General features: G+C 44.7%; 1 protein-coding gene across 1 annotated transcript in view; it reads left to right on the forward strand.

The window, feature by feature from the left end:
- The first annotated feature begins 5152 nt into the window (after nt 1-5152).
- The window catches only part of trip4 (thyroid hormone receptor interactor 4), a 112687-nt gene continuing 94344 nt past the window's right edge, over nt 5153-23495 (forward strand). Inside the window, exons 1-5 of the mRNA XM_078429731.1 lie at nt 5153-5307; nt 8481-8650; nt 11120-11256; nt 15641-15850; nt 16996-17080. Coding sequence (XP_078285857.1) covers nt 5153-5307; nt 8481-8650; nt 11120-11256; nt 15641-15850; nt 16996-17080 — 757 coding nt within the window. The remainder of the gene's footprint in view (nt 5308-8480; nt 8651-11119; nt 11257-15640; nt 15851-16995; nt 17081-23495) is intronic.

Consider the following 23495-nt stretch of genomic DNA (forward strand, 5'->3'; position numbering starts at 1 on the left):
TGAACCTAAAGAGTTTCTCAAGTTTACTCTTACAGAGAGTGCATGATATCTTTTTAAAAATCCACATATTGCATTGTTTTGTAGTCATCAGACATGATACTTTGTAATGTTAAGAGAGACTGCTTCCAACCCCTAGATAAATAGTTTGATTGTTAAATGGTATTTTAATGTCACATGTATCAAGGTGAAATTAATTTAAGTTCAGTACACGTATCACTTCATAAGCACTTAGATCCATCCTAGATATACATCTCAGATACAGTACAAGTGTACAGCAGTACTACATTGAGAAAATATACTGTTGTCAGTTTTTGGCACATTTTCGAGTCTGGTTGTCATAAGTAGGGTTCCTGGCCTGACCATGAAGGCTCATTGTCTTGGTGGAGTTGCAGGGTCAGCCTGGTGACCTCCATCACTGCTCCACCACCATGGCGTCCAGACCACATGGTCGGCCTTTTGGAACGGCGCCCGGTCCACCCCAGCCCCAGGCTGTTGCAGGGCCTCCGGCGATCCTCCACCATCGAGGCAACGCACTGCCTCCCGCAGTGAAAACGAAAATCATTGGAAAAATGTAGCAGGATCTGTGCAAAAAGAAAGAGTCAAGGTTTTAGGTCAAGAACCCTTTATCAGAACTGGGAAAGAGAGAAAAAAGTAGGTTTTATGTTGCAGTAAGGATGGGTAGGAATCAAATGGACAAAACGTCATGGTGGCGCAGCGGTAGAGTTGCTGCCTTACAGAGAATGCAGCGCTGGAGGCTCAGGTTCGATCCTGACTGCGGGTGCTGTCTGTACGGAGTTTGTACCTTCTCCCCGTGACCTGCGTGCGTTTTCTCCGAGATCTTCGGTTTCCTCTCACACTCCAAAGAAGTACAGGTTTGTCGGTTAATTGGCTGGGCAAATGTAAAAATTGTAGGTTAGTGTGCGGGGATCGCTGGGCGGCACGGACCCGGTGGGCCGAAGGGCCTGTTTCTGCTCTGTATCTCTAAATCTAAAAGGAAAATCTCTGACAGAGTGAGGCCTATTTCCAGCACTGGAAATAGTGGAATTATAGAGACATTTAGTCAAGTAGAAAACAAAGGGATATGTATTGTGTTTGAATGCAGGTCAGAGCTCTTGCAGTATCCTGAAACCAAAGGGAGCATGTTGGAAATACCCAGTAGACAGGCAGTGAAAAACTAAGGTAACATTACAGGCCAGTTCAGATATTAAAAGGAAATCCTTGTTTTCTCACTTTCGGTGAAGAGTTTTTGACTTGAAACGTTCACTCTATTTCTCTGTCTAATATTTCCAGTGTCTTCTATTTCCCAACATTTGTATTTCTTTATTTTCTATTCCATTCACATTGGGAAGCAGAAATAAAACAGGAAACATGGCCTCATAAGTTCATAAGTGATAGGAGCAGAATTAGGCATTCAGCCCATCAAGTCTCCGCCATTCAATCATGGCTGATGTATCTTTCTCGCTCAACCCCATTCTACCTTCTCAAAATCCTGTTGTCTCACAGCAGGGTTGTCTTAGTGGGTGACTTTAATGTCTCCAATATTGACTCCGACTTGCACAGTGGAAAAGGTTTAGACAGGGCAGAATTTGTTTAGTGAATCCAAGATGGTTTCTTCAAACAGTATGAGGATAGTCCAACCTGAGAAGGGAACATACTGGACCTTGTATTGGGAATTGAGCCTGGCCAGGTGACTGGTATTATACAATCCACATTTTGAGGATAATGAGCACAATGCCACAATGCAATTGAGGAAGAGAAAGAATAAGGCAAAGTACAATGTTATTAGGCAGGAGCTCAGGAAGGTACACTAGGAACAGTTGTTACTGGGTAAGTCTGCATCTGACATGTGGAGCCTTTCAAAGGCCTGTTTATCAAAGTTCAGGACCGACATTTTCTGGTAAGGAGGAGGGATAAGGATGACAAAGTAAGAGAATCTTGGATGACCAGAGGTTGTAAATTTGGCCAGTAAGAAACAAGGAGCACATGTAAGGTTTAAGAGGATGGAATCAGATGGGGGCATTGAGGCATTTAAAGATAGGAGAAAAGAACACAAGCTGGCAGTTGGAAGGGCTAAAAGAGGTCACTAAATGGCTTTGGTGAATCAGTTTATAGAAAATACTAAGGCTTCTTAAAGGCAACATTAAAAACGAGAGTAAGCGGGTAGGACTGCTGAAGGATAAAGGAGGGAATTTGTGCTTTGAGTCTTGGGATGTAGACAAGGTTCTAAATGAGTATTCTGCATTTGTTTTCACCATTAATGTGGAGAATACAAACAAGGAAGCACTGTTTGAGATTTGGAAAGAGGAGGTGTTGGGGCTCTTGAAGAGCATTAAGGTGGATAATTTGTCAGGACCTGATGGATCCATCCCACATTATTGAGAGAGGCAAGAAAGGAAATTGCTGGAGCCTTGGTGAAGATCTTTGCATCTTCTCCAGCCACAGAAGAACCATCAGACTATTGAACACTATGAACTACAACTAATCTAATATAATATAACTAAGGTGAACTACAAGTCTTACTAACCTGATCAAGTTTTTTGAGGCGGTGATGAAGGCGATCACTGAAGGTAAGGCAGTGAATGTTGGATTGTAGCCATGGTAGGCTGATAAAGTCCCTCATGGTAGTGCTGATCCAGAAGATTAAGAATGCACGGGATTAACAGTGATTTGATTATGTAGATTCAGAACTGGTTTACTGATAGATAACAGCTGTGGAAGGACAATATTCAGGTTGGAGATCTGTGGCCAGTGGGATCTGTGCTGGGACCACTGCCATTTGTGATATATATAAATGGCTTGGACGTAAACATTGACGAGTTGGTTGATAGGTTTGCAGATGACACCAAGATTGCTGGGGTCGCAGACTGTAAGGAAGGCTGCCAAAGAATACAGCGGAATATAGATCAGCTACAGAAACGGGTGGAGAAATGGCAGATGGGATTTAATTGGAACAAATGTGAAGTGTTGCACTTTTGGAGGTTAAATTTAAGGGTAAAAGATACAATTAACAGTATGACCCTCAACAGCAACTCCCTTAATCATCTTCAAAATAGTATGATGGGATCTTTTGAGGATGAGTGAAATGACTGAACCAAACATTTATACTTCTCTTAACTGATGCTATTGACTAGATTTTCTGCCCATCTACAACAACTGAGATTCGTAGATTGAAGGTTTAAAATTCATCACCATCTGACTTAGAAATGGATGTTTACATTGAGGTGTGGTAACTCCTTTTGCAAGCTCTCATTTTCCTATTTATTTTCCTGTAACCTATTCTCTCTCACAAGTCCATCAACACATCCCTGTTGCTCTCCCACACCTACCTCCACTGAGTGCTCATTTACAATAGTCATTTTATGTACCAGATTGTGAGAGAAACCAGAGAACCATTGAGGAATACACATGGTTACAGAGAGAACTTACAAACTCTATTCAGGCCACCAGTATAATCAAGGACGAATGTCACTCTCTCTCCCCCCCCCCCCCCCCCCCCCCCCCCCCCCCCCCCGCCATTCCCCATGTACCTTGGAGTTTACCTGGACAGTAAACTGGACTGGTCCAGAAACGCTGAGGCACTGTATAAGAAGGGACAGAGTCGCCTGTACTTTCTGAGGAGGCTCCACTCTTTCAACATCTGCAGTAAGATGCTGCAGATATTCTATCAATCGATGGTGGCCAGTGCCATCTTCTTCACTGTCGTGTGCTAGGGTAGCAGGGTGAAAGCCGTGAATGCCAACAGAATTAACAAGCTCATCAGGAAGCTGGCTCTGGCCTGAAGGTGGAGTTGGATTCATTGTAGATGGTCTTGGAGGGGAGGATGCTCCTCAAACTGCGGAGCATCTTGGACAGTACAGCTCACCCCCTCCATGACACGCTGGTCAACCTGAGGAGCACCTTCAGCCACAGACTTGTTCCACCAAGATGCAGCACAGAACGCTACAGGAGAACCTTTTTCCCTGTGGCGATCAAACTATACAACTCTTCCCCCTTCTGTCATTGGGTAGACGGACTCCTCTTCCCCGCACCCCCTCCCTCCCCAATTTTTGTACATCCCCAATCCTGGACTTTCCACTCGTAACTATAATTTCATGTTTCATGTATCTTGTTGTGATTCATGTATCTTGTGATTCAGACCAATTTCCCTCCTGGGATAAAGTTCTATTGTATTGTATGAGGCAAAAGGTACAAAGTGTGAAAACCCAGACCTCCAAATTCAGGGGCAGTTTCTTCCCAGCTGTTATCAGGCAACTGAACCATCTACCAACAACTAGAGAGCAGTCCTGAGCTACTATCTACCTCATTGAAGACCCTCGAGCTGTCTTTAATCGGACTTCACTGGACTTCATCTTGCACCAGTGTTGTTCCTTGTACACTATGGACGGCTCGATTGTAATCATGTATAGTCTTTCCGCTGACTGGTTAGCCCACAACAAAGACCTTTTCACAGTACCTTGGTACAGGTGACAATGAACAGATTCAAAGGTTAGGATTGAATCCAGGTAGCTAAAATTGTGCGACTGGCAATGGTTTTAATGTTGCTTCACTTTGCAGTCTATAGTTATTAATCAGGGTAAAATATCATCCTTTGGTCAGTGTCCTAGTATAAATTATGTCCTGAGATCAAAGGTATTTATTTCACAAAATGCTGGAGTAACTCAGCAGGTCAGGCAGCATCTCGGGAGAGAAGGAATGGGTGACGTTTCGGGTCAGACCCTTTTTTCGACCCGAAACGTCACCCATTCCTTCTCTCCTGAGATGCTGCCTGACCTGCTGAGTTACTGCAGCATTTTGTGAAATAAATACCTTTGATTTGTACCAGCATCTGCAGTTATTTTCTTACAATTACATGTCCTGAGATCACAAGTGTTAACACAGCCGCATTTCTGAGATGCATGCACACATTGGCTGTCATTCCACTTTTACATCACTACAATCAGAACGGACTGATTCTTTAATCATCTTATTTCGTTGGAATAAATTAGCATTAGTTTATCTTCTTTGAGATAAACGTTGCTTCATTTTATCAAAGTGAGTGCTCGCTCGGAGACCTACAGGTCCTGCAGGTCGGAACATTAATGCAAAACCAGCGATGCCACGGGGGAAGTGTGGGTGAACTGGACAATTTACACGTGTCGCGTGTGCAGGGAGAATGGTTCCGGGTGGCTCTAACCCGGGTTTAATGGCCGCCGCTGGGAAGGAGACAGGGGGAGGAAAGATGGTTGGAGACACGGAGTGCCTTTTGCTTTGGTGTCAGGAGGAGTTGGTTCGGGTGTTCGGTCTGGAAGTGAGCGAGGATTTGATTCAGTGAGTGAGCTTTGTCGGCCGAGTTTCCAAACGATGGCGAATGAGCCGGGACCTTCGGGCTTGGTGGAGATCTTCCTCCCCCAGCGACCACCCCGCTGCTTCCTTCCCAAATCATCAGTGAAGAGTTGATGGCGTATTGCTGACCTGGACGGTTTTAGGGGAGAATAAGAGCATTGAGGGGTTTGACGGGAAACTGAGCATTGTGAAGCAGAGGCAACATATATCACGGCGCTCATGAGTGATGTGGAATGTGGTTTAGGACGCGGCAGTCAGTGGTAGTCACTGCCTGGTCCATCATGAGAACTGACTGTCCCACCATTGAAGAGATCCATGTGAATGCTACCTCAAAAAGACCTACATCAACCTGGCCATGCTCTCATTTCACTCCTATTATTAGGAAGAAAGTATAGGAGCCCTTGAAAACTGTGACCACCAGGTTCAAAAATAGCTTCTTCTTAACACCATTGGGCTCTTAAACACCACACAACGCTAACCTCAATCATGAATTGTCTTTGGTTGCATTTTGTTTTTTTTAGATGAACCTGCACTGTGGTTATTGATTTTTTAAAATTTATGAAATATTATTCACATGTATTGTGTGCACAGGTCTGCTATGCTGCTGCAAGTAAGGATTTCAATTTTCTGTTGTCGGTACATATGATAGTTAAACACTCTTAGATGAGATTAAGCTGAGGAAGAGGAGAAAGAGGGAGGCCAAGCAGCTGAGCTTTGGAATTATTAAGTCGCAGGGAACGTCAATGAATGAGGATTTTAGCAGTGGATTTGATGAGGTGGCAGCCAGGCTGCTGTGATGGAAGTAGACGGTTTTGACGATTAAATGGGTATGTTAATATCCAAGAAGTTACTCTTAAGAAAGCAACTGATTTGTTCCAATTTCAGATGCTGGTTATGGGAATGTAGTTACGATACGATACAATACGATAGAACTTTATTTATCCCAGGAGGAAATTGATCTGCCAACAGTCATAAAAACACAAAATATATGAAACACGAAATTAAAGTGATGAGTGGAAAGAATTGGGGATGTGCAAAGATTGTGGGGGGAGGAAGCGGAGTCAGTCTGTCTACCCCACAGCAGAAGGGGGAGGAGTTGTGCAGTTTGATAGCCATAGGGAAGAAGGATCTCCTGTGGTGTTTTGTCCTGCATCTTGGTGGAACCAGTCTGTTGCTGAAGGTGCTCCTCAGGTTGACCAATGTGTCACAGAGGGGGTGAGCTGTATTGTTCGGGATGCTCTGCAGTTTGAGAAGAAATTGCTGGAAAAAATATAATTAATCTTGTGCATCCTCTATCATATACCTTAACATTTGCAATGAACTATTAAAGAACAAAATCAAGATTTTCTTTTTCACCCAGAAGCTGGTTGTGAATTGGAACAATGTCCCTCAACTAACTTTTGAAGGGCACATGGGGACATGAAATAAAAACAAAAAATTCTGTTAGCACCCAGCGGGCCAGGTAACAATTGTGGAGAGAGGAATGCAGCCTTTGATAGGAAATATTAATTCTGTTTCTACAGATGCTGCCTGATCTGCTAAATGTTTCCATTATCCGCAGATCCCTGATTTTCACATGAATGCATGAGATGTGTGATAGGAAAATAACGAGAGGAGTAATTCACAGTGGTTTCCAAAACTAAATTTAAAACTAAATCTTAAAAAATTGCTCTCAGGATAATTAATTAATTGGACGAGAAAGTAATAGGATCTTTACAGCAATCCTCTCCTCCTTTGGAAAAGGAAATCTGTAATCCTTCAACTATTTGTGACTCCTGACCCTCAGGAACTTGGATGAGTTTTAACTGTCCTCAAATTGCCTAACAAGCCAAGGTTAAATGGAATTGGAGATAGGAAATAAACACTAGCTTTGCCAGTGACACCCACATCTTTACAGGAAATAAGTGACAAGTGTCAACATTTCTATTGTGTACTTATTGGTGGCTTTTAACCTGCGTTGCATTTACGATGAGATTCCTGATTGATTGAAATTGAAAGATACAACATGGAAACTGGTCCTTTGGCCCACTGAGTCCACGCCGACCATCCATCACCTGTTCACGTTAGTTCTATGTTTATCCCACATTCTCATCCATTCCCTGCACACTAGGGGCAATTTACAGAGTGCCAACTAACCTATGTTAATTGTCTTTGGTCTTTGGGATCTGGGAAGAAACCGGAGCTCCCAGAGGAAATTATCATGGTCACAGGGAGAACATGCAAATTTCCTGTAAACAGCACCCGAGGTCAGAATGGACTCCGAGCCTCTGGCACAAGTTCACGTTATAGGAGTAGAATTATTATCGAGTCTATTCCGCCATTCAATCATGGCTGATCTCTGCCTCCTAATCACATTTTAATGCCTTCTCTCCAAGTCTCCAAGTCTCCTGTTCTAATCAAGAATTTGTCTTTTGCTGCCTTAAAAATATCCACTGGCTTGGCCTCCACAACTCTATGTGGCAATGATTTCCACAGATCAATTACCCTTTGACTAAAGAAGTTCCTCCTCACCATCTTTCTAAAAGAGCGCCCTTTAATTCTGAGGCTATGATCTCTGGTCCTAGACTATCTATGCCTTTCATTCTGTAAGTTTCAATTAGGTTCCCCTTCAACCGTCTAAACTCCAGCGAGTAGAGGCTTAGTGCTGTGAAACACTCATCATATGCTAACCCACTCATTCCTGGAATCATTCTTGTAAACCTCCTCTGGACCCTCTCCACACCCAGCACATCCTTCCTCAGATATGGGGCCCAAATTTGCTCACAGTACTTCAAATGTGGCCTGACCAGCACCTTGTGGAGCCTCAGCATTACATCTCTGTTTTTGAATTCCAGTCCTCTTGATATAAATGCTAGCATTGAATTTGACTTCCTTACCACCGATTCGACTTGCAAATTAACTCTTTGGGAGTCCTGCACCACCACTCCCAAGTCCCTTTGCACCTTCGATTTCTGGATTTGCACCCCATGTAGAAAATAAATGGCACTATGAGGCAGCAACTGCCAGCTGCACACTGTGCCATCTCTGTTGTGCTACCATTGGGATGAGGAAAGCGATGTGTGTTTACTTCCTTCAACCTCAATAAAAATGTTTAATTTCTTTTCTCGTCCCCTTCCCTGTGGTTTAAAAAATATATAATTTGGTTCTGTAATTAACAGGTATATCTTGTCGATCGAGAGTGCAGAGGAAATTGAAGACTATGTCGCCGACTTGGTACAAGGGACTGATGGAAAGAAGCAGCTTTTCATCAATGAGCTGCTGAAAAAGTGGAAGCGATCGCGAGAGTCGCCTACCCCTGGACAAGGACAGTTATACAGAAAAAAAGATGGTATGTTTAAATTGAGTACAGTATGTACAATGCCCTCCATAATGTTTGGGACAAAGACCCATCATTTATTTATTTGCCCCTGTACTCCACAATTTGAGATTTGTAATAGAAAAAAATCACATGTGGTTAAAGTGCACATTGTCAGATTTTAATAAAGGCCATTTTTAGACATTTTGGTTTCACCAGGTAGAAATTACAGCAGTGTTTATACAAAGTCCCCCCATTTCAGGGCACCATAATGTTTGGGACACAGCAATGTCATGTAAATGAAAGTAGTCATGTTTAATATTTTGTTGCATATCCTTTGCATGCCATGGCTGCTTGAAGTCTGCGATTCATGGATGTCACCAGTTGCTGGGTGTCTTCTCTGGTGATGCTCTGCCAGGTCTGTATTGCAGCCATCTTTAGCTTATGTTTGTTTTGGGGGCTTGTCCCTTTCAGTTTTTTCTTCAGCCTAGAAAAGGCTCAATTGGGTTCAGATTGGGTGATTGACTTGGCCACTCAAGAAATTACCATTTTTTTTGCTTTGAAAAACTCCTTTGTTGCTTCAGCAGTATGTTTGAGATCATTGACTTGCTGTAGAATGAACCACCAGCCAATGAGTTTTGAGGCATTTGTTTGAACTTGAGCAGATAGGATGTGTCTATACACTTCAGAATTCATTATGCTACTACCATCAGCAATTGTATCATCAATGAAGATAAGTGAGCCAGTACCTTCAGCAGCCATACATGCCCAGGCCTTAACACCCCCACCCCCACCACCGTGTTTCACAGATGAGGTGGTATGCTTTGGATCTTGGGCAGTTTCTTCTCTCCTCCATACTTTGTTCTTGCCATCACTCTGATATAAGTTAATCTTCGTACCATCTGTCCACAAGATCTTTTTCCAGAGCTGTGGTTGCTCTGTAAGTGCTTATTGGCAAACTGTAACTTGGCCATCCTATTTTTGCAGCTAGAAGTTTGCATCTTAGACAATAGACAATAGGTGCAGGAGGAGGCCATTCGGCCCTTCGAGCCAGCACCGCCATTCAATGTGATCATGGCTTCATGAAGTCTTCTGCCGACAGTGGTCATTGACAAATCCACACCTGACTCCTGTGATGGAAAGACTGGAGGTGCTGAGAGCTCTCTTATACCTGCATTAAGGAGGCAATTAAACACACCTGAGCAATTATGGGGGGGACTATGTATAAACACAGCTGTAATTTCTACGTTGTGAAACCAAAATGTATAAAAATGGCCTTTCATAAAATCTGACAATGTGCACGTTAGCCACATGTGATTTTCTATTCTATTACAAATCTCAAATTTTGGAGTACAGAGGCAAATAAATAAAGGATGGGTCTTTCTCCCAAACATTATGGAGGGCACTATATCCCCTGAATTTTTTTAATTTTTAGTTCAGAATTTTAATAACTAATGACAACTTCATTACCTTTCTGCTAATTAATTAGGATTTTAACTCTGGAGTTTAAAGTATTCTGAACACTTACCACCGACGTGGGATCTTCAGATGAGGCTTTACCTCACCTGTCCCTTTTAATAGATCCAATGACATTATGGGGGGAAAAAACAGGGCAATTGGTACTATGCCTTCACATGAATGACATCAAAAGCACACATGGCTGAGAAGAGCAATTACTAAAAGTAGAAGGAAATTAGTTCTGAAAGTGTTGTGTAGGAACAAATGTACGTGTGTCCATAAAAAGACACAAAGAGTCGGAGTAACTCAGCAGGTTAGGTAGCATCCCTGGAGAGATTGGATAGGTGACGTTTCTGGTCGGGACCTTTTTCCCGACTTGAGACGTCACCTACCCATGTTCTCCAGTTGCTGAATTAGTCCAGTGCTTCGTGTCTTTTTTTGTCAACCAGCATCTGCAGTTCCTTGTTTCTATACTACGTCTGTACATGGTTGGATTTTTGAATTTATTCATATTATGGGAGTCTGCTCTGGCACTGGGATATTGGAGTATGCAGGGGTGCCCATAAGTCAGGGGTTGGTAGCCTAGGGATGTCCTGCAATGACTGCTGTAAAATTAATTTGTAAATCTTTTAGATTTTTTTTAGATTTAGAGATACAGCGCGGAAACAGGCCCTGTCAGCCCACGGAGTTCGCGCCGCCCTGCGATCCCCGCACATTAACACTATCCTACACACACTAGGGACAATGTTTTTTTACATTTACCCAGTCAATTAACCTACATACCTGTACATCTTTGGAGTGTGGGAGGAAACCGAAGATCTCGGAGAAAACCCACGCAGGTCACGGGGAGAACGTACAAACTCCGTACAGACGGCGCCCGTAGTCAGGATCGAACCTGAGTCTCCGGCGCTGCATTCGCTGTAAGGCAGCAACTCAGAACTTGGCAACATTCTGCTCTTCAAAATGTACCATTTTGGCCAAAGATGCTTTGAAACATCCTGAGGTAGTGAGAAGTGCACTTTCTTCAAGTCTTTCTCTCTGCAGATGCTCCGGATTTATCAAAAGCAAGTGACCCGTTCAAGAAGTCGAAGCGGAAAGGTCGGAACAAGCAGGAACCGTTCCCTGTATCTGAGCAGCAGCCTCCAGCTGAAGAGGTTAAAACACCGATAGATCTGGTGAAGGTCAGTGTTGGCGGTTTGAAGCCCAAACCCACTCTAACATTTGATAACGGTACAGGGAAACGTGGATGCTTCTGGGTACCAGAAAGCAGATGAAGCAAATGATCCCAGGAATGGTTGGGTTAACAAATGATGAACATTTGATGGCACTGGGCCAGTACTCACTGGAGTTTACAAGGATGAGGAGGGACCTCATTGAAATTTACCAAATAGTGAAACGCCTCGATAGATTGAATGTGGGGAGAACTTTTCCACTCGTAGGAGAGTGTAGGGCCAGAGGCCATAACCTCTGAATAAAAGGATGTGCCTTTAGAAATGAGATGAAGAGAAATTTGTTTAGCTCGAGGATGGTGAGTCTGTGGAATTCATTGCCACAGGCGGTTGTGGAGGCCAAGTCATTGGGTATTTTGAAAATGGAGATTGACGGATTCTTGATTAGTAAGAGTGTGAGGGGTTATGGGGAGAAGGCAGGAGGATGGGGTTGAGAGGGAAAGATAGATCAGCTATATTTGAATAGTAGTGTTGACTTGATGGGCCGAATGGAACTTCTGCTCTCAGAACTTATGAAATGATGCCAAGGCACTGAGACTTGAGCTGACTTTATGATTCAGAGTCATTCAGCCTCTTGAGTATTCTGCTATTTTGCTTGATGATGGGCAAATTTATGCCCTTAACCCTGGTCAGATTAGAAAATTACTAAACATAGCACAAAAAGTAAGGAAATTTGTGTTTGGTAGATTATTTCTTTGTTGTAACAATGCTTCTTGGCAATAAATCTTATACCGTTGGAAAGCCTGTTTATTTCCCCTTTAAATGGTGCCACATTTGTAAGGAACATGCATTTGTGGGATGAGCAGCAGAGCTGAGTATGTGGGTTGCTCCCATGAAAAATCAGCCAAATCTTCTCTGCAAATGCCAAACAGCTTATTCTGCCATTGACTCTTGTTCGGTGTTGTTTGGTGGATTGGATGATTGAAGTCTGAAGAAACAAGACATATTGGCAATTTAACAATTTATTCATTTAATAAACAGGAGCCTCAGTAGCGTGTGGAAGAACCATACACAGCCACAACAGCCTGGCACCTCCTCCTCATGCTGGTCACCAGCCTGGTCACACACTGTTGTGGGATGGCATCCCATTCTTCAACCAGCATTTGTCGCAAGTCAGCCAACGTGGTTGTGTTGGACACTCTGGCATGAACAGCACGCCCAAGCTGATCCCACAAGTGTTCAATGGGGTTGAGGTCAGGATTGCTGGCAGGCCATTCCATCCTCTCCACTCCCAAACTCTGGAGGTAGTCTCTGAGAAACCCTGCTCTGTGGGGGCGAGCATTGTCATCTTGGAGGATAGAGTTCGGTCCCAGATTGTGGAGATATGGGATTGCCACTGGTTGCAGAATCTCATCTCGATATCTCTCTGCATTGAGATTGCCTCCAATGATGACAAGCCTCGTTTTTCCAGTGAGAGAGATGCCGCCCCACACCATCACACTGCCTCCACCAAAAGATGTTACTCTATCGGTGCAGCAATCAGCATAGTGTTCTCCGCGTCTTCTCCACACTTTGACCCTATGATCCAACTGCCTTAGGCAGAATCTGGACTCATCGCTGAACATAACGTTCCTCCACATGTTCAGGTTCCAGTGCACGTGTTGCCGACACCAGCGCAAACGGGCCTGACGGTGAAGGGCAGTCATGGCAGGCCTCCTGGCAGCCCTATGAGACCGGAGATCGGCTGCGTGCAGTCTGTTCCGAATTGTCTGGGCAGAGAGCCGTCGGCCATATCGTCCTGCAAACCTTGACTGCAAATCTGTAGAAGACAGCCTACGGTTCCTAAGTGTTGACAGGGTGAGGAAATGGTCTTCTTCTTCGGGTGTCGTCTTCTTGGGACGCCCACTTCGCGGCCTGTCTCTGACATCCCCCGTTATATGGAACTTGGCCTTCACTTTGGAGATGGTACTAGGGCTCACTCCAAATAATGCCGCAACTTGGTTTTGCGGAACACCAGCTTGAAGTTGCCCTATCGCACGGGCCCTATCCAGATCAGTCAAACGTGGCATGCCGATTCTTGGAGCAGACACCTACTGACCACTGTAGCAGGGCCCATGCTCACGTATGCTGCCAATCAGGTGCCAATCAGGCACCTGATTGTCAGCACCTGGGGGTACCAGAAGCTCAAAACAAGAGTCAATCGCAACAGCAGAATAAGCTGTTTGGCATTGGCAGAGAAGATTTGGCAAATTTTTCATGGGCGCAACCCATATACTCAGCTCTGCTGCTCATCCCACAAATGCATGTTCCTTACAAATGTAGCACCATTTAAAAGGGAAATAAACAGGCTTTCCAACGGTATAAGATTTATTGCCAAGAAGCATTGTTACAACAAAGAAATAATCTACCAAACACAAATTTCCTTACTTTTTGTGCTATGTTTATATGCACTGAGATTGAATATTTCAATTGGCTTCCAAAGTGTCTTGGGATGAGTTTTATAGATTTTCTCTCACTTTTATAAAACAAAATTATTCCCCGATTGGACTAACTTGAGTGTTAACTCTTTTGTTTCTTTTGTACTCAACTCCTGCACGGGATTAAATTATTTTTTATTTACCTTTTTTAAAATCAGTTTTAAACAACAGTTAATTATATTACTCCTCAGCTTTCCTCAGTATACAAGCCTAGTCGCTCCAGTCTTTCAACATAAGACAGTCCCGCCATTCCGGGAATTAACCTAGTAAACCTACGCTGCACGCCCTCAATAGCAAGACTATCCTTTCTCAAATTTGGAGACCATTCAGTCTTCTTTCGGACTTTTGTAAATAGCCCCAAAATATGGTGACTGCTGTATGTATGATCTATGCAAAAAGAATTTCACTGTGCTCTGCACAAATGACATTAAAGCTCAGTTGAACTATTGCTCTCAATTCCGTGATCTTTCAAAAATGTATCTACTTCCTCTTTAAATACCCTTGATGGTTCAGCCTTCACAACCTTCCAGGGCATGGAGTTTCAGAGATTCACCACCCTCTGGAAGAAGCCCTCTTCTTCATTCCCCCCCCACCACCAGCCCCATGCACTTCAGTTTTTTTGACTGCCCTTCTAACTTTATAACCCCTTGTTTGGGATTTTCCCACCAATGACAGGGCACCCTCTTGACATCTATTCTGCTGTGCTATCACAGTACCTTGTATGTATCAATAAAATCATCTCTCATATAGACACAAAATGTTGGAGTAACTCAGCAGGTCAGGCAGCATCTCAGGAGAGAAGGAATGGGTGACGTTTCAGGTCGAGACCCTTCTTCAGACTATACTCTCATATAGACACAATATGGAGTAGCTCGGTGAATCAGGCAGTATCTCCACCCTTCCTGAGGTCACCTGTTGCCGGCCATGATTTGTTCGGGCCTCACCTCTCCTCCAGTTCCCTCCCTCTCCCCACCCGCTCCACCTCTTATCTTTCAGTCTGAAGAAGTGTTCCCACCCGAAACGTCACCTATTCTTTTTCACCAGAGATACTGCCTGACCCGCTGAGTTACTCCAGCATTTAGTGTCTATCTTCAGTACAAACCAACATCTGCAGTTCCTTTTTAGATTTAGATTTAGATTTAGAGGTACAGCGCAGAAACAGGCCCTTCGGCCCATCGGGTCCGCACCGCCCAGCGATCCCCGCACACTAACACTATCCTACACCCACTAGGGACAATTAAAAAAAAAAAAATTGCCCAGCCAATTAACCTACATACCTGTACATCTTTGGAGTGTGGGAGGAAACCGAAGATCTCGGAGAAAACCCACGCAGGTCACGGGGAGAACGTACAAACTCGGTACAGATGGCGCCCGTAGTCAGGATCGAACCTGAGTCTCCAACGCTGCATTCGCTGTAAGGCAGCAACTCTACCGCTGCGCCACCGTGCCGCCGTTTTACACAAATCATCCATTATTCTCCACAACTCCAAGCAATACAAATTTTAATTTTCCTTAGCCACTTGTGATAGGATAACCTACCCCTCCCATTCTCCTCGGTATCTTCCTGTTTCTTCCGCCTTCACCTTTATTGATCAGGTGCTAATAATTCCAAGGATATTTGGGACTCGTTGCCAGAGGAGGCGGTGGAATTGGATACAATGATTCCATATAAGAGATATTTGGGTATGCCCTTGAATAGGCAAGGCAAGAAGGAAACTGACCTAATGCAGGCAAATGGTATTAATGTCAATGGGCATAAAAGTTGTCATGATGTGGTGGGTCGAAGGGCCCATTACTCTGCTGTACCACTCTCTCATCCCACAGTGATACTGACACAGTCTATGATTTTATTACCTCCTCGGTGTTTGTGGGAGCTGCCAGGTTTCTTAGATGTAACCTTTTGCTTCTGTTTGTACCAGGTGCAGGAGGCGAGTTCTTCCAAGAAGAAGACAAAATACTTGTCCCTGTACACTCAAGAGGGCGAGGACAGACTGACGGTCATCCTCCCGGGCCGCCATCCCTGCGACTGCTTGGGGCAGACGCACAGCCTCATCAACAACTGCCTGGGCTGCGGCCGCATTGTCTGTGCGCAGGAAGGATCGGGACCCTGCATGTTCTGTGGAATGCTGGTGAGTGCGCGGCATTCCTGCCTGAAGGACCACTTGCACTGAGGCCCGACTACTGTGCTGTGATGTAGAACTGCTCACTGTTTGGGTTACTGCTAAGGGATGCAGAGTGGAAACGGGCCCTTCGGCCGACAGGGTCTGCGCCGTCCAGCAATCACCCATACAATGTCCGACACACTGGGGACAATTTACAGGAGCCATTTAACCTCCATCTTTGGGTTGTGGGAGGAAACTGGAGCACCTGGAGAAAACTCACACGGTCACGGGGTGAGCGTACAAACTCCGTACATACAGCACCCATAGTTAGGATCGAACCCGAGTCTCTGGGGATCTTATCGAAACGTATAAGATTATTAAGGGGTTGGACACGTTAGAGGCAGGAAACATGTTCCCAATGTTGGGGGAGTCCAGAACCAGGGGCCACAGTTTAAGAATAAGGGGTAGGCCATTTAGAACGGAGATGAGGAAAAACTTTTTCAGTCAGAGAGTTGTGAATCTGTGGAATTCTCTGCCTCAGAAGGCAGTGGAGGCCAATTCTCTGAATGCATTCAAGAGAGAGCTAGATAGAGCGCTTAAGGATAGCAGAGTCCGGGGGTATGGGGAGAAGGCAGGAACGGGGTACTGATTGAGAATGATCATCCATGATCACATTGAATGGCGGTGCTGGCTCGAAGGGCCGAATGTTGTTGTATTTGTTTTTCAAATTGCTCCTTTATATATCTGGGTACCTCGGGTAAGGGGACAATAATTGAAATTGCACTTTTGAGTTGTTAATTCAGGGCAGTCTCTCTGGGATACTGGAGATCTGGAAGCTTGATTTTACGTGGCACAGTGAGGCTTGATGAAAAGGGAGTGTAGGAAAATAACTGCAGATGCTGGTACAAATCGAAGGTATCACAAAATGCCGGAGTAACTCAGCAGGTCAGGCAGCATGTCAGAGAAGGAATGGGTGACGTTTTGGGTCGAGACCCTTCAAGGGTCTCGACCCGAAACGTCACCCATTCCTTCAGTCCTGAGATGCTGCCTGACCTGTTGAGTTACTCCAACATTTTGTGATTCCTTTGAAAAGGGAAATTTTCTCCTAACTTAATGTAAAGAGGAGCATCTGAAAGAATATTTACTTACAAAAATGAATGTATTTCTTGTAGGTTTGCACAAAAGAGGAGCAGGAAATCCTTGTCCGCGACTCCAACAAGAGTCAAAAGTTGCGCAAGAAACTCATGGGGACTGCTGGTTAGTGACTCACTGCATATCTCATGAACTTAAATCACTGTTCTCTGCTGGATCTGTGAAAGGTAGCATGCAATGGTCGTGCAGACAAGATCGCACTGAGCTCAGTTGCTGATCATTGGGCTGCCTTTGTCAAGGATTAGACTGGGTACAATCCTGGGCTCCTGCCTTGGAAGGGAACATCACAATGAACTCACAGGACAGGAAATGTAAGAAAATAACTGCAGATGCTGGTACAAATCGAAGGTATTTATTTCACAAAATGCTGGAGTAACTCAGCAGGTCAGGCAGCATCTCTGGAGAGAAGGAATGGGTGACGTTTCGGGTCGAAACCCTTCTTCAGACTGTGAAAGGGTTGTAAGCAGAATCAACTTAGATGAAGAGGCGTTGGGGGAAGGTGTGTGTGGAGCAAGAACATCAGCTCAAATGGTCTTTCCTGTCCTGCGAAGGTATTCGGATATTCAGAAGCAATTCGGATATTCAGTCTGAAGAAGGGTCTCGACCCGAAACGTCACCCATTCCTTCTCTCCAGAGATGCTGCCTAACCTGCTGAGTTACTCCAGCATTTTGTGAAATAAATACCTTCGCAGGACAGGAAAGACCATTTGAGCTGATAGTTCATTGCTGATATTAATAGCTATTAGCTGGATGATCCTGCAAGAATCTACCCTTGTAACATATTAAATATACATCAGGCCCCCAAGGTTTTATCTTTACTGGTTATCACCTATCTTTCCTGGCAAGCAGGAGCTCGTGAGCATCAGGAGAGACGGGTTTGGCTTGGGTCTGAAACTGTTCACTTCTTCCTTTGTCAAGAAACAGGCTGGGTTCTACCCCGGCCCTCTGTCATGGAAGGGAATGTCACAATGAACTTGCAGCACAGCAAAATGTCCGACTTGGGAAAGGACAAAGCCCCTGGAATTCTATCCCTTAGATTTTTTTTTAGATTTAGAGATACAGCACGGAAACAGGCCCTTCGGCCCACCGAGTCCGTGCCGCCCCGCGATCCCCGCACATTAACACTATCCTACACACACTAGGGACAATTTTTACATTTTACCCAGCCAATTAACCTACATACCTGTACGTCTTTGGAGTGTGGGAGGAAACCGAAGGACTCGGAGAAAACCCACGCAGGTCACGGGGAGAACGTACAAACTCCGTTCAGACGGCCCCCTTAGTCAGGATCGAACCTGAGTCTCCGGCGCTGCATTCGCTGTAAGGCAGCAACTCTACCGCTGCGCCACCGTGCTGCCCTTAACATTTCAAATTTTCTTACAATAATCTATGTTGATTCCTGGAGCAATCCAACCAGGCTTGGATAGAGTGGATGTGGAGAGGATGTTTCCACTCGTAGGAGAGTCTCAGAATTAAAGGACGTTCTTTTAGGAAGGAGATGATGAGAAATGTATTTAGTGACAGGGTGGTGAATCGGTGGAATTCTTTGCCACAGAAGGCTGTGGAGGCCAAGTCAGGGGATATTTTTAAGGTTGAGATATAAAGATTATTGATTAGTACAATCTAATTAGGTGTCAGGGGTTATGGGGAGAAGGCCATGGTAGGGTAGATTTGATGGGCCGAATGGTCTAATTCTACTCCTAACCCTTATGACCATTCCCCTTTCCCACTTATTTCCATGTAGCCTATTGTCTCATGCAGATCAACATCTTCTGGTCAATTCTCCTGCCAACTGCAATGCCAGTGGCAATTTACAACAGCCAGTCAACTCGATGGGCTGAATGGCCTCATTCTGCTCCTTTGTCTGACGATCTTAACTCCCAAGCAAGGCTTTGGAAAGTGGGAGGAAACTGTAGCACCTGGAGAAATGTCATACATGGGCAATGTGTAATCTTGGACAGTACTGGGGAACATGGCAGAATTGAACCCATGACCCTGGAGCTGTGTGGCAGCTGCACTACCTGCCCTGTCATTGTGCCACCCTTTACTCGAAGTGCTCTAATGAAACAATGCCATCTATTTCAGGATTAAAGTTCCAGGATCAAAGTACAAACTGATATAGTAAAATGTCAACTAAAATTGTAAAGGTTGACCTTGATCACCAAATACAGTCGTGATGGGGTGGTTCCTGCATTTTACAGCTCAGATGCTGCTTCCACATTGTTCTGTGGTTTTTTTTTTTCTGGGAATGGAGCATATTCTTCTTTAAACTCTCTTCCGTATCATTGTAATCTTTATCCCTACAGTTCCCTGAGATTGCTCTCAATCTGGCCTCTTCATTGTTGTACCACTTGGAACTGCATCTTCTGCAGTCTATACCCAACATTTGCAAATAATATTTGATTAATCTGAAGAAGGGTCTCGAACCGACTGAAGAAGGATCTCGAACCGAAACGCCACCCGTTCCTTCTCTCCAGAAATGCTTCCTGTCCCGCTGAGTTACTCCAGCATTTTGTGTCTATCTCGATTTAAACCAACATCTGCAGTTCTTTCCTACACAATAATATTCTCAACCTCTCTTCCTCCCCTTGAGATACTCCTTAAAACCTATCTCTGGACTGGGTCTTGCCTTACACAGCTGGGTGTAAAATTTTGTTTGCTAACAATTTTGCGAAGCACCTCGGGACCTTCTGTGATGTGAGATACACTACATAAACAACAGCTGTTTTTGTATGTGTTTGGTTTGAAATAGTACCCTGCCATCTGTAATGTTTGCCCAAGAGGAATATGCTTAGTATGACGTTTCATCTGCAAGTCAGCAGCTCCCACAATGCAGTGTGGTCCCAGTACAACGTCTCAATGTCTATTATGCACCTCCATCTTGGGAGTGGGTCCTTTAACCCATGATCTCCAGGCTCTGGAAGAATATCATCAACTGAGTTGCGACTGACACATAACTTGTGTTTTCTGACGTTGAACAATAAATCTATAGCATATAATATCATGCACCCTAATTTTGCGACATGAATGAGTCTGAAGAAGAGTCTCAACCTGAAACGTCACCCATTCCTTCTATCCAGAGATGCTGCCTGTCCCTCTGAGTTGCTCCAGCATTTTGGGTCCATTGCAACATGAATGTTCCTTTACCGCCTAAATGGTTATCTCGCTTGTTGAGCCAGCAATTGATTTCAAATACCTGTACTGATCTTTATGTGACACAATAGTCCCTCTTGCCTACTTCAATTTCTATTGCACCACAAATATTGTACTTTCAACTATTTATCTAAATCCTGTGAAACTTATTGCTAAATCACTTCGCGGAAGATTGGTCCTTTTACCGATAATCTTAAATCAATAGGATGCCACAGCTGGTTGAGCTGATGCTTCACGGTGTCAGAGACGTGGGTTCAATCCTGGCTCTGGGTGGTGTTTGCATTTTCTTTCTGTGACCACATGGGTTTCCTCCAGGTGCTCCGGTTTCCTCCCACATCCCAAAGATGTGCGGGTTTGTGGGTTCATTGGCTTTGTAAATTGCCTCTGTAGATTCCACTTGGGTAGCTTACAACTCAACGGTATAAACATTTAAAATCTCCAATTGTAGATAACTGCCCCACTCAGATGTGCACCCATTTGTCACACTATCCTGGCCCTCTGTTCCCTTCCATCTGTATACCTCCCTCTGGCTTCACATTTCACTCCTCTTCTCTCCTTATCATACAGCCTTTTGTTTTTTTTAATCTCTGGCCTTTGTTGACCCAGCTGCTGACCAAAAACCCCTTTCACCTGCATCTACTTATCGCTTGCCAGGCCTTGCCCCACCCCACATCTTTTCACAGCTTTCTCCTCCCTCATGCAATTAATATGAGGAAGGGTCCTGACCTGAAATGTCACCTATCCGAGGCTTCCAGAGATGCTGCCTGACCTGCTGTGTTACTCCAGCACTTCTTGTCGTTTCTGCAAAGTACCCCCAGTTTTGGGAGAGGATGAGAAAGTGGGATAACATAGAAGCAGTGTGAACCAATGGATGGCGTGGTCTTGGTGGGCCCAAGGCCCTGTCTCCATGCTGTATCTTTCAACCAATCATTTTTGCCTTTCTGGAGGGTTTTGCCAATTATTTGCAATATTTCCCTTTAACATTATGATCTTGATCTTGTTTTTGCAAATGCAGGTTCAGTCTGTGCAGGGAATACAGCTTGTATGTGTTGCTATGAAGTCAGTAGGTGCCAATCACTCATTGCAGTAATGAGCTGTGTGATGTGGATTAATTCCTTAGCGTGTTTTTTCCTGGTAAAGTGCCAAGCCCATGCTGAATTACACTGCATCGTGAATGGGGCATGACCCGAAAGATATCTCACCCTGGCACATGCGCCTCCAGATTCAAGTCAAGTCAAGTTTATTTGTCACATACATATACAAGATGTGCAGTGAAATGAAAGTGGCAACGCCTGTGGATTGTGCTAAACTACAAAACAGAATAGAAAAAAATAAATAAATTAAAATAAATTTTAACACAAAAATAAATTAATACAGTAAATTAAATTAGTCCCTGGTGATATGAGAGTTAACAGTCCTGATGGCCTGTGGGAAGAAACTCCGTCTCATCCTCTCTGTTTTCACAGCGTGACAGCGGAGGCGTTTGCCTGACCGTAGCAGCTGGAACAGTCCGTTGCTGGGGTGGTAGGGGTCCCCCATAATGTTGCTGGCTCTGGATCTGCACCTCCTGATGTATAGGTCCTGCAGGGGGGCGAGTGTAGTTCCCATAGTGCGTTCAGCAGGACTTTCATATGAAGAAAGACTGGATAGACTAGGCTTATACTCGCTGGAATTTAGAAGACTGAGGGAGGATCTTATTGAAACATATAAAATTCTTAAGGGGTTGGAGAGGCTAGATGCGGGAAGATTGTTCCCGATTTTGGGGAAGTCCAGAACCAGGGGTCACAGCTTAAGGATAAGGGGGAAGTCTTTTAGGACCGAGATGAGAAAACATTTCTTCACACAGAGAGTGGTGAGTCTGTGGAATTCTCTGCCACAGAAGGTAGTTGAGGCCAGTTCATTGGCTATATTTAAGAGGGAGTTAGATGTGGCCCTTGTGGCTAAAGGGATCAGGGGGTATGGAGAGAAGGCAGGTACAGGTTACTGAGCTGGATGAGCAGCCATGATCATATTGAATGGCGGTGCAGGCTCGAAGGGCCGAATAGCCTATTCCTGCACCTATTTTCTATGTTTCTATGTTTCTATAATAATAATAATATTCATTTATTGTCATTGCAACGAGTACAACGAAATTAAAAAATAGCCAATCCTGACGGTGCGTACAAACATATATGCAATAAATGCAAAAACAAATAAATACATAAATACAATTAAATACAATTATGTTAAGTACAAAGATTTTTTAGTGTTGCCTAGTGCAAAGGTAGTGTTCAGTTCTCGTATGGCCCTGGGGTAAAAACTGTTCTTAAGTCTGTTTGTTCGGGATTTTATCGACCTGAAACGTCGACCAGAGGGCAGATGAACAAACAGACGGTGGCCGGGGTGGGATGGATCTTTTATTATTTTGCCTGCTCTACTGAGGCAGCGTAGGCTGAACAGGTGCTCCAGGGAGGGCAGTGAGCAGCCGATGATTTTCTGGGCCGTCGTGATGACCCTCTGAAGGGCCTTCCTGTCCTTTTCTGAGCAGCTGGCATACCATGTGGTTATACAGTATGCCAGCACACTCTCGATGGAGCAGCGATAGAAGGACAACATGAGCTTCTCCTGCAGGTTGGTTTTCCTGAGGATCCTCAGGAAGTGGAGTCTCTGCTGTGCCTTCTTTACTGTGGTGATGGTGTTGGTAGACCAGGTGAGATCCTCTGCGATGTGCGTACCCAGGAACCTGAAAGCTGGTACCCTTTCCACACAGACCCCATTGATGTAGAGTGGGTCGTAATCTCCACTGGTTTTCCTAAAGTCAATTATAAGTTCCTTTGTTTTGGAGGAGTTCAGGACCAGATTGTTCACTGAACACCATGCTGCCAGCCTTTGGATTTCATCCCTATAGGCTGTCTCATCTCCTTCTGAGATGAGTCCAACCACAGTCGTGTCATCCGCGAACTTGATGATGGTGTTGGTGGGATGGGTGGGGGCGCAGTCGTGAGTGTAGAGGGAGTAAAGGATGGGGCTCAACACACAGCCCTGTGGTGAGCCGGTGCTCAGTGTAATGGTGGAGGAGAGGTGAGGGCCTATTTTGACTGTCTGGGGGCGGTTGGTCAGAAAGTCCTTGATCCATTTGCAGATGGTTTGGGAAAATCCAAGGTCGGAAAGTTTGGTGACCAGTCTGCTCGGGATGACCGTGTTAAAGGCAGAGCTGAAGTCGAGGAAGAGCATCCTCACATAGCTCCCCTGGTGTTCAAGGTGGGTCAGTGCAGTGTGAAGAGCAGTGTCGATGGCATCCCCTGTAGACCTATTTGCTCTGTAGGCAAACTGGTGTGGGTCGAAGGTGGGTGGGAGGCTGGCTTTGATGTGCTGCAGGACCAGTCTC

Source organism: Rhinoraja longicauda, chromosome 38 (genome assembly GCF_053455715.1).
Source record: "Rhinoraja longicauda isolate Sanriku21f chromosome 38, sRhiLon1.1, whole genome shotgun sequence".
Classification (NCBI taxonomy): domain Eukaryota; kingdom Metazoa; phylum Chordata; class Chondrichthyes; order Rajiformes; family Arhynchobatidae; genus Rhinoraja; species Rhinoraja longicauda.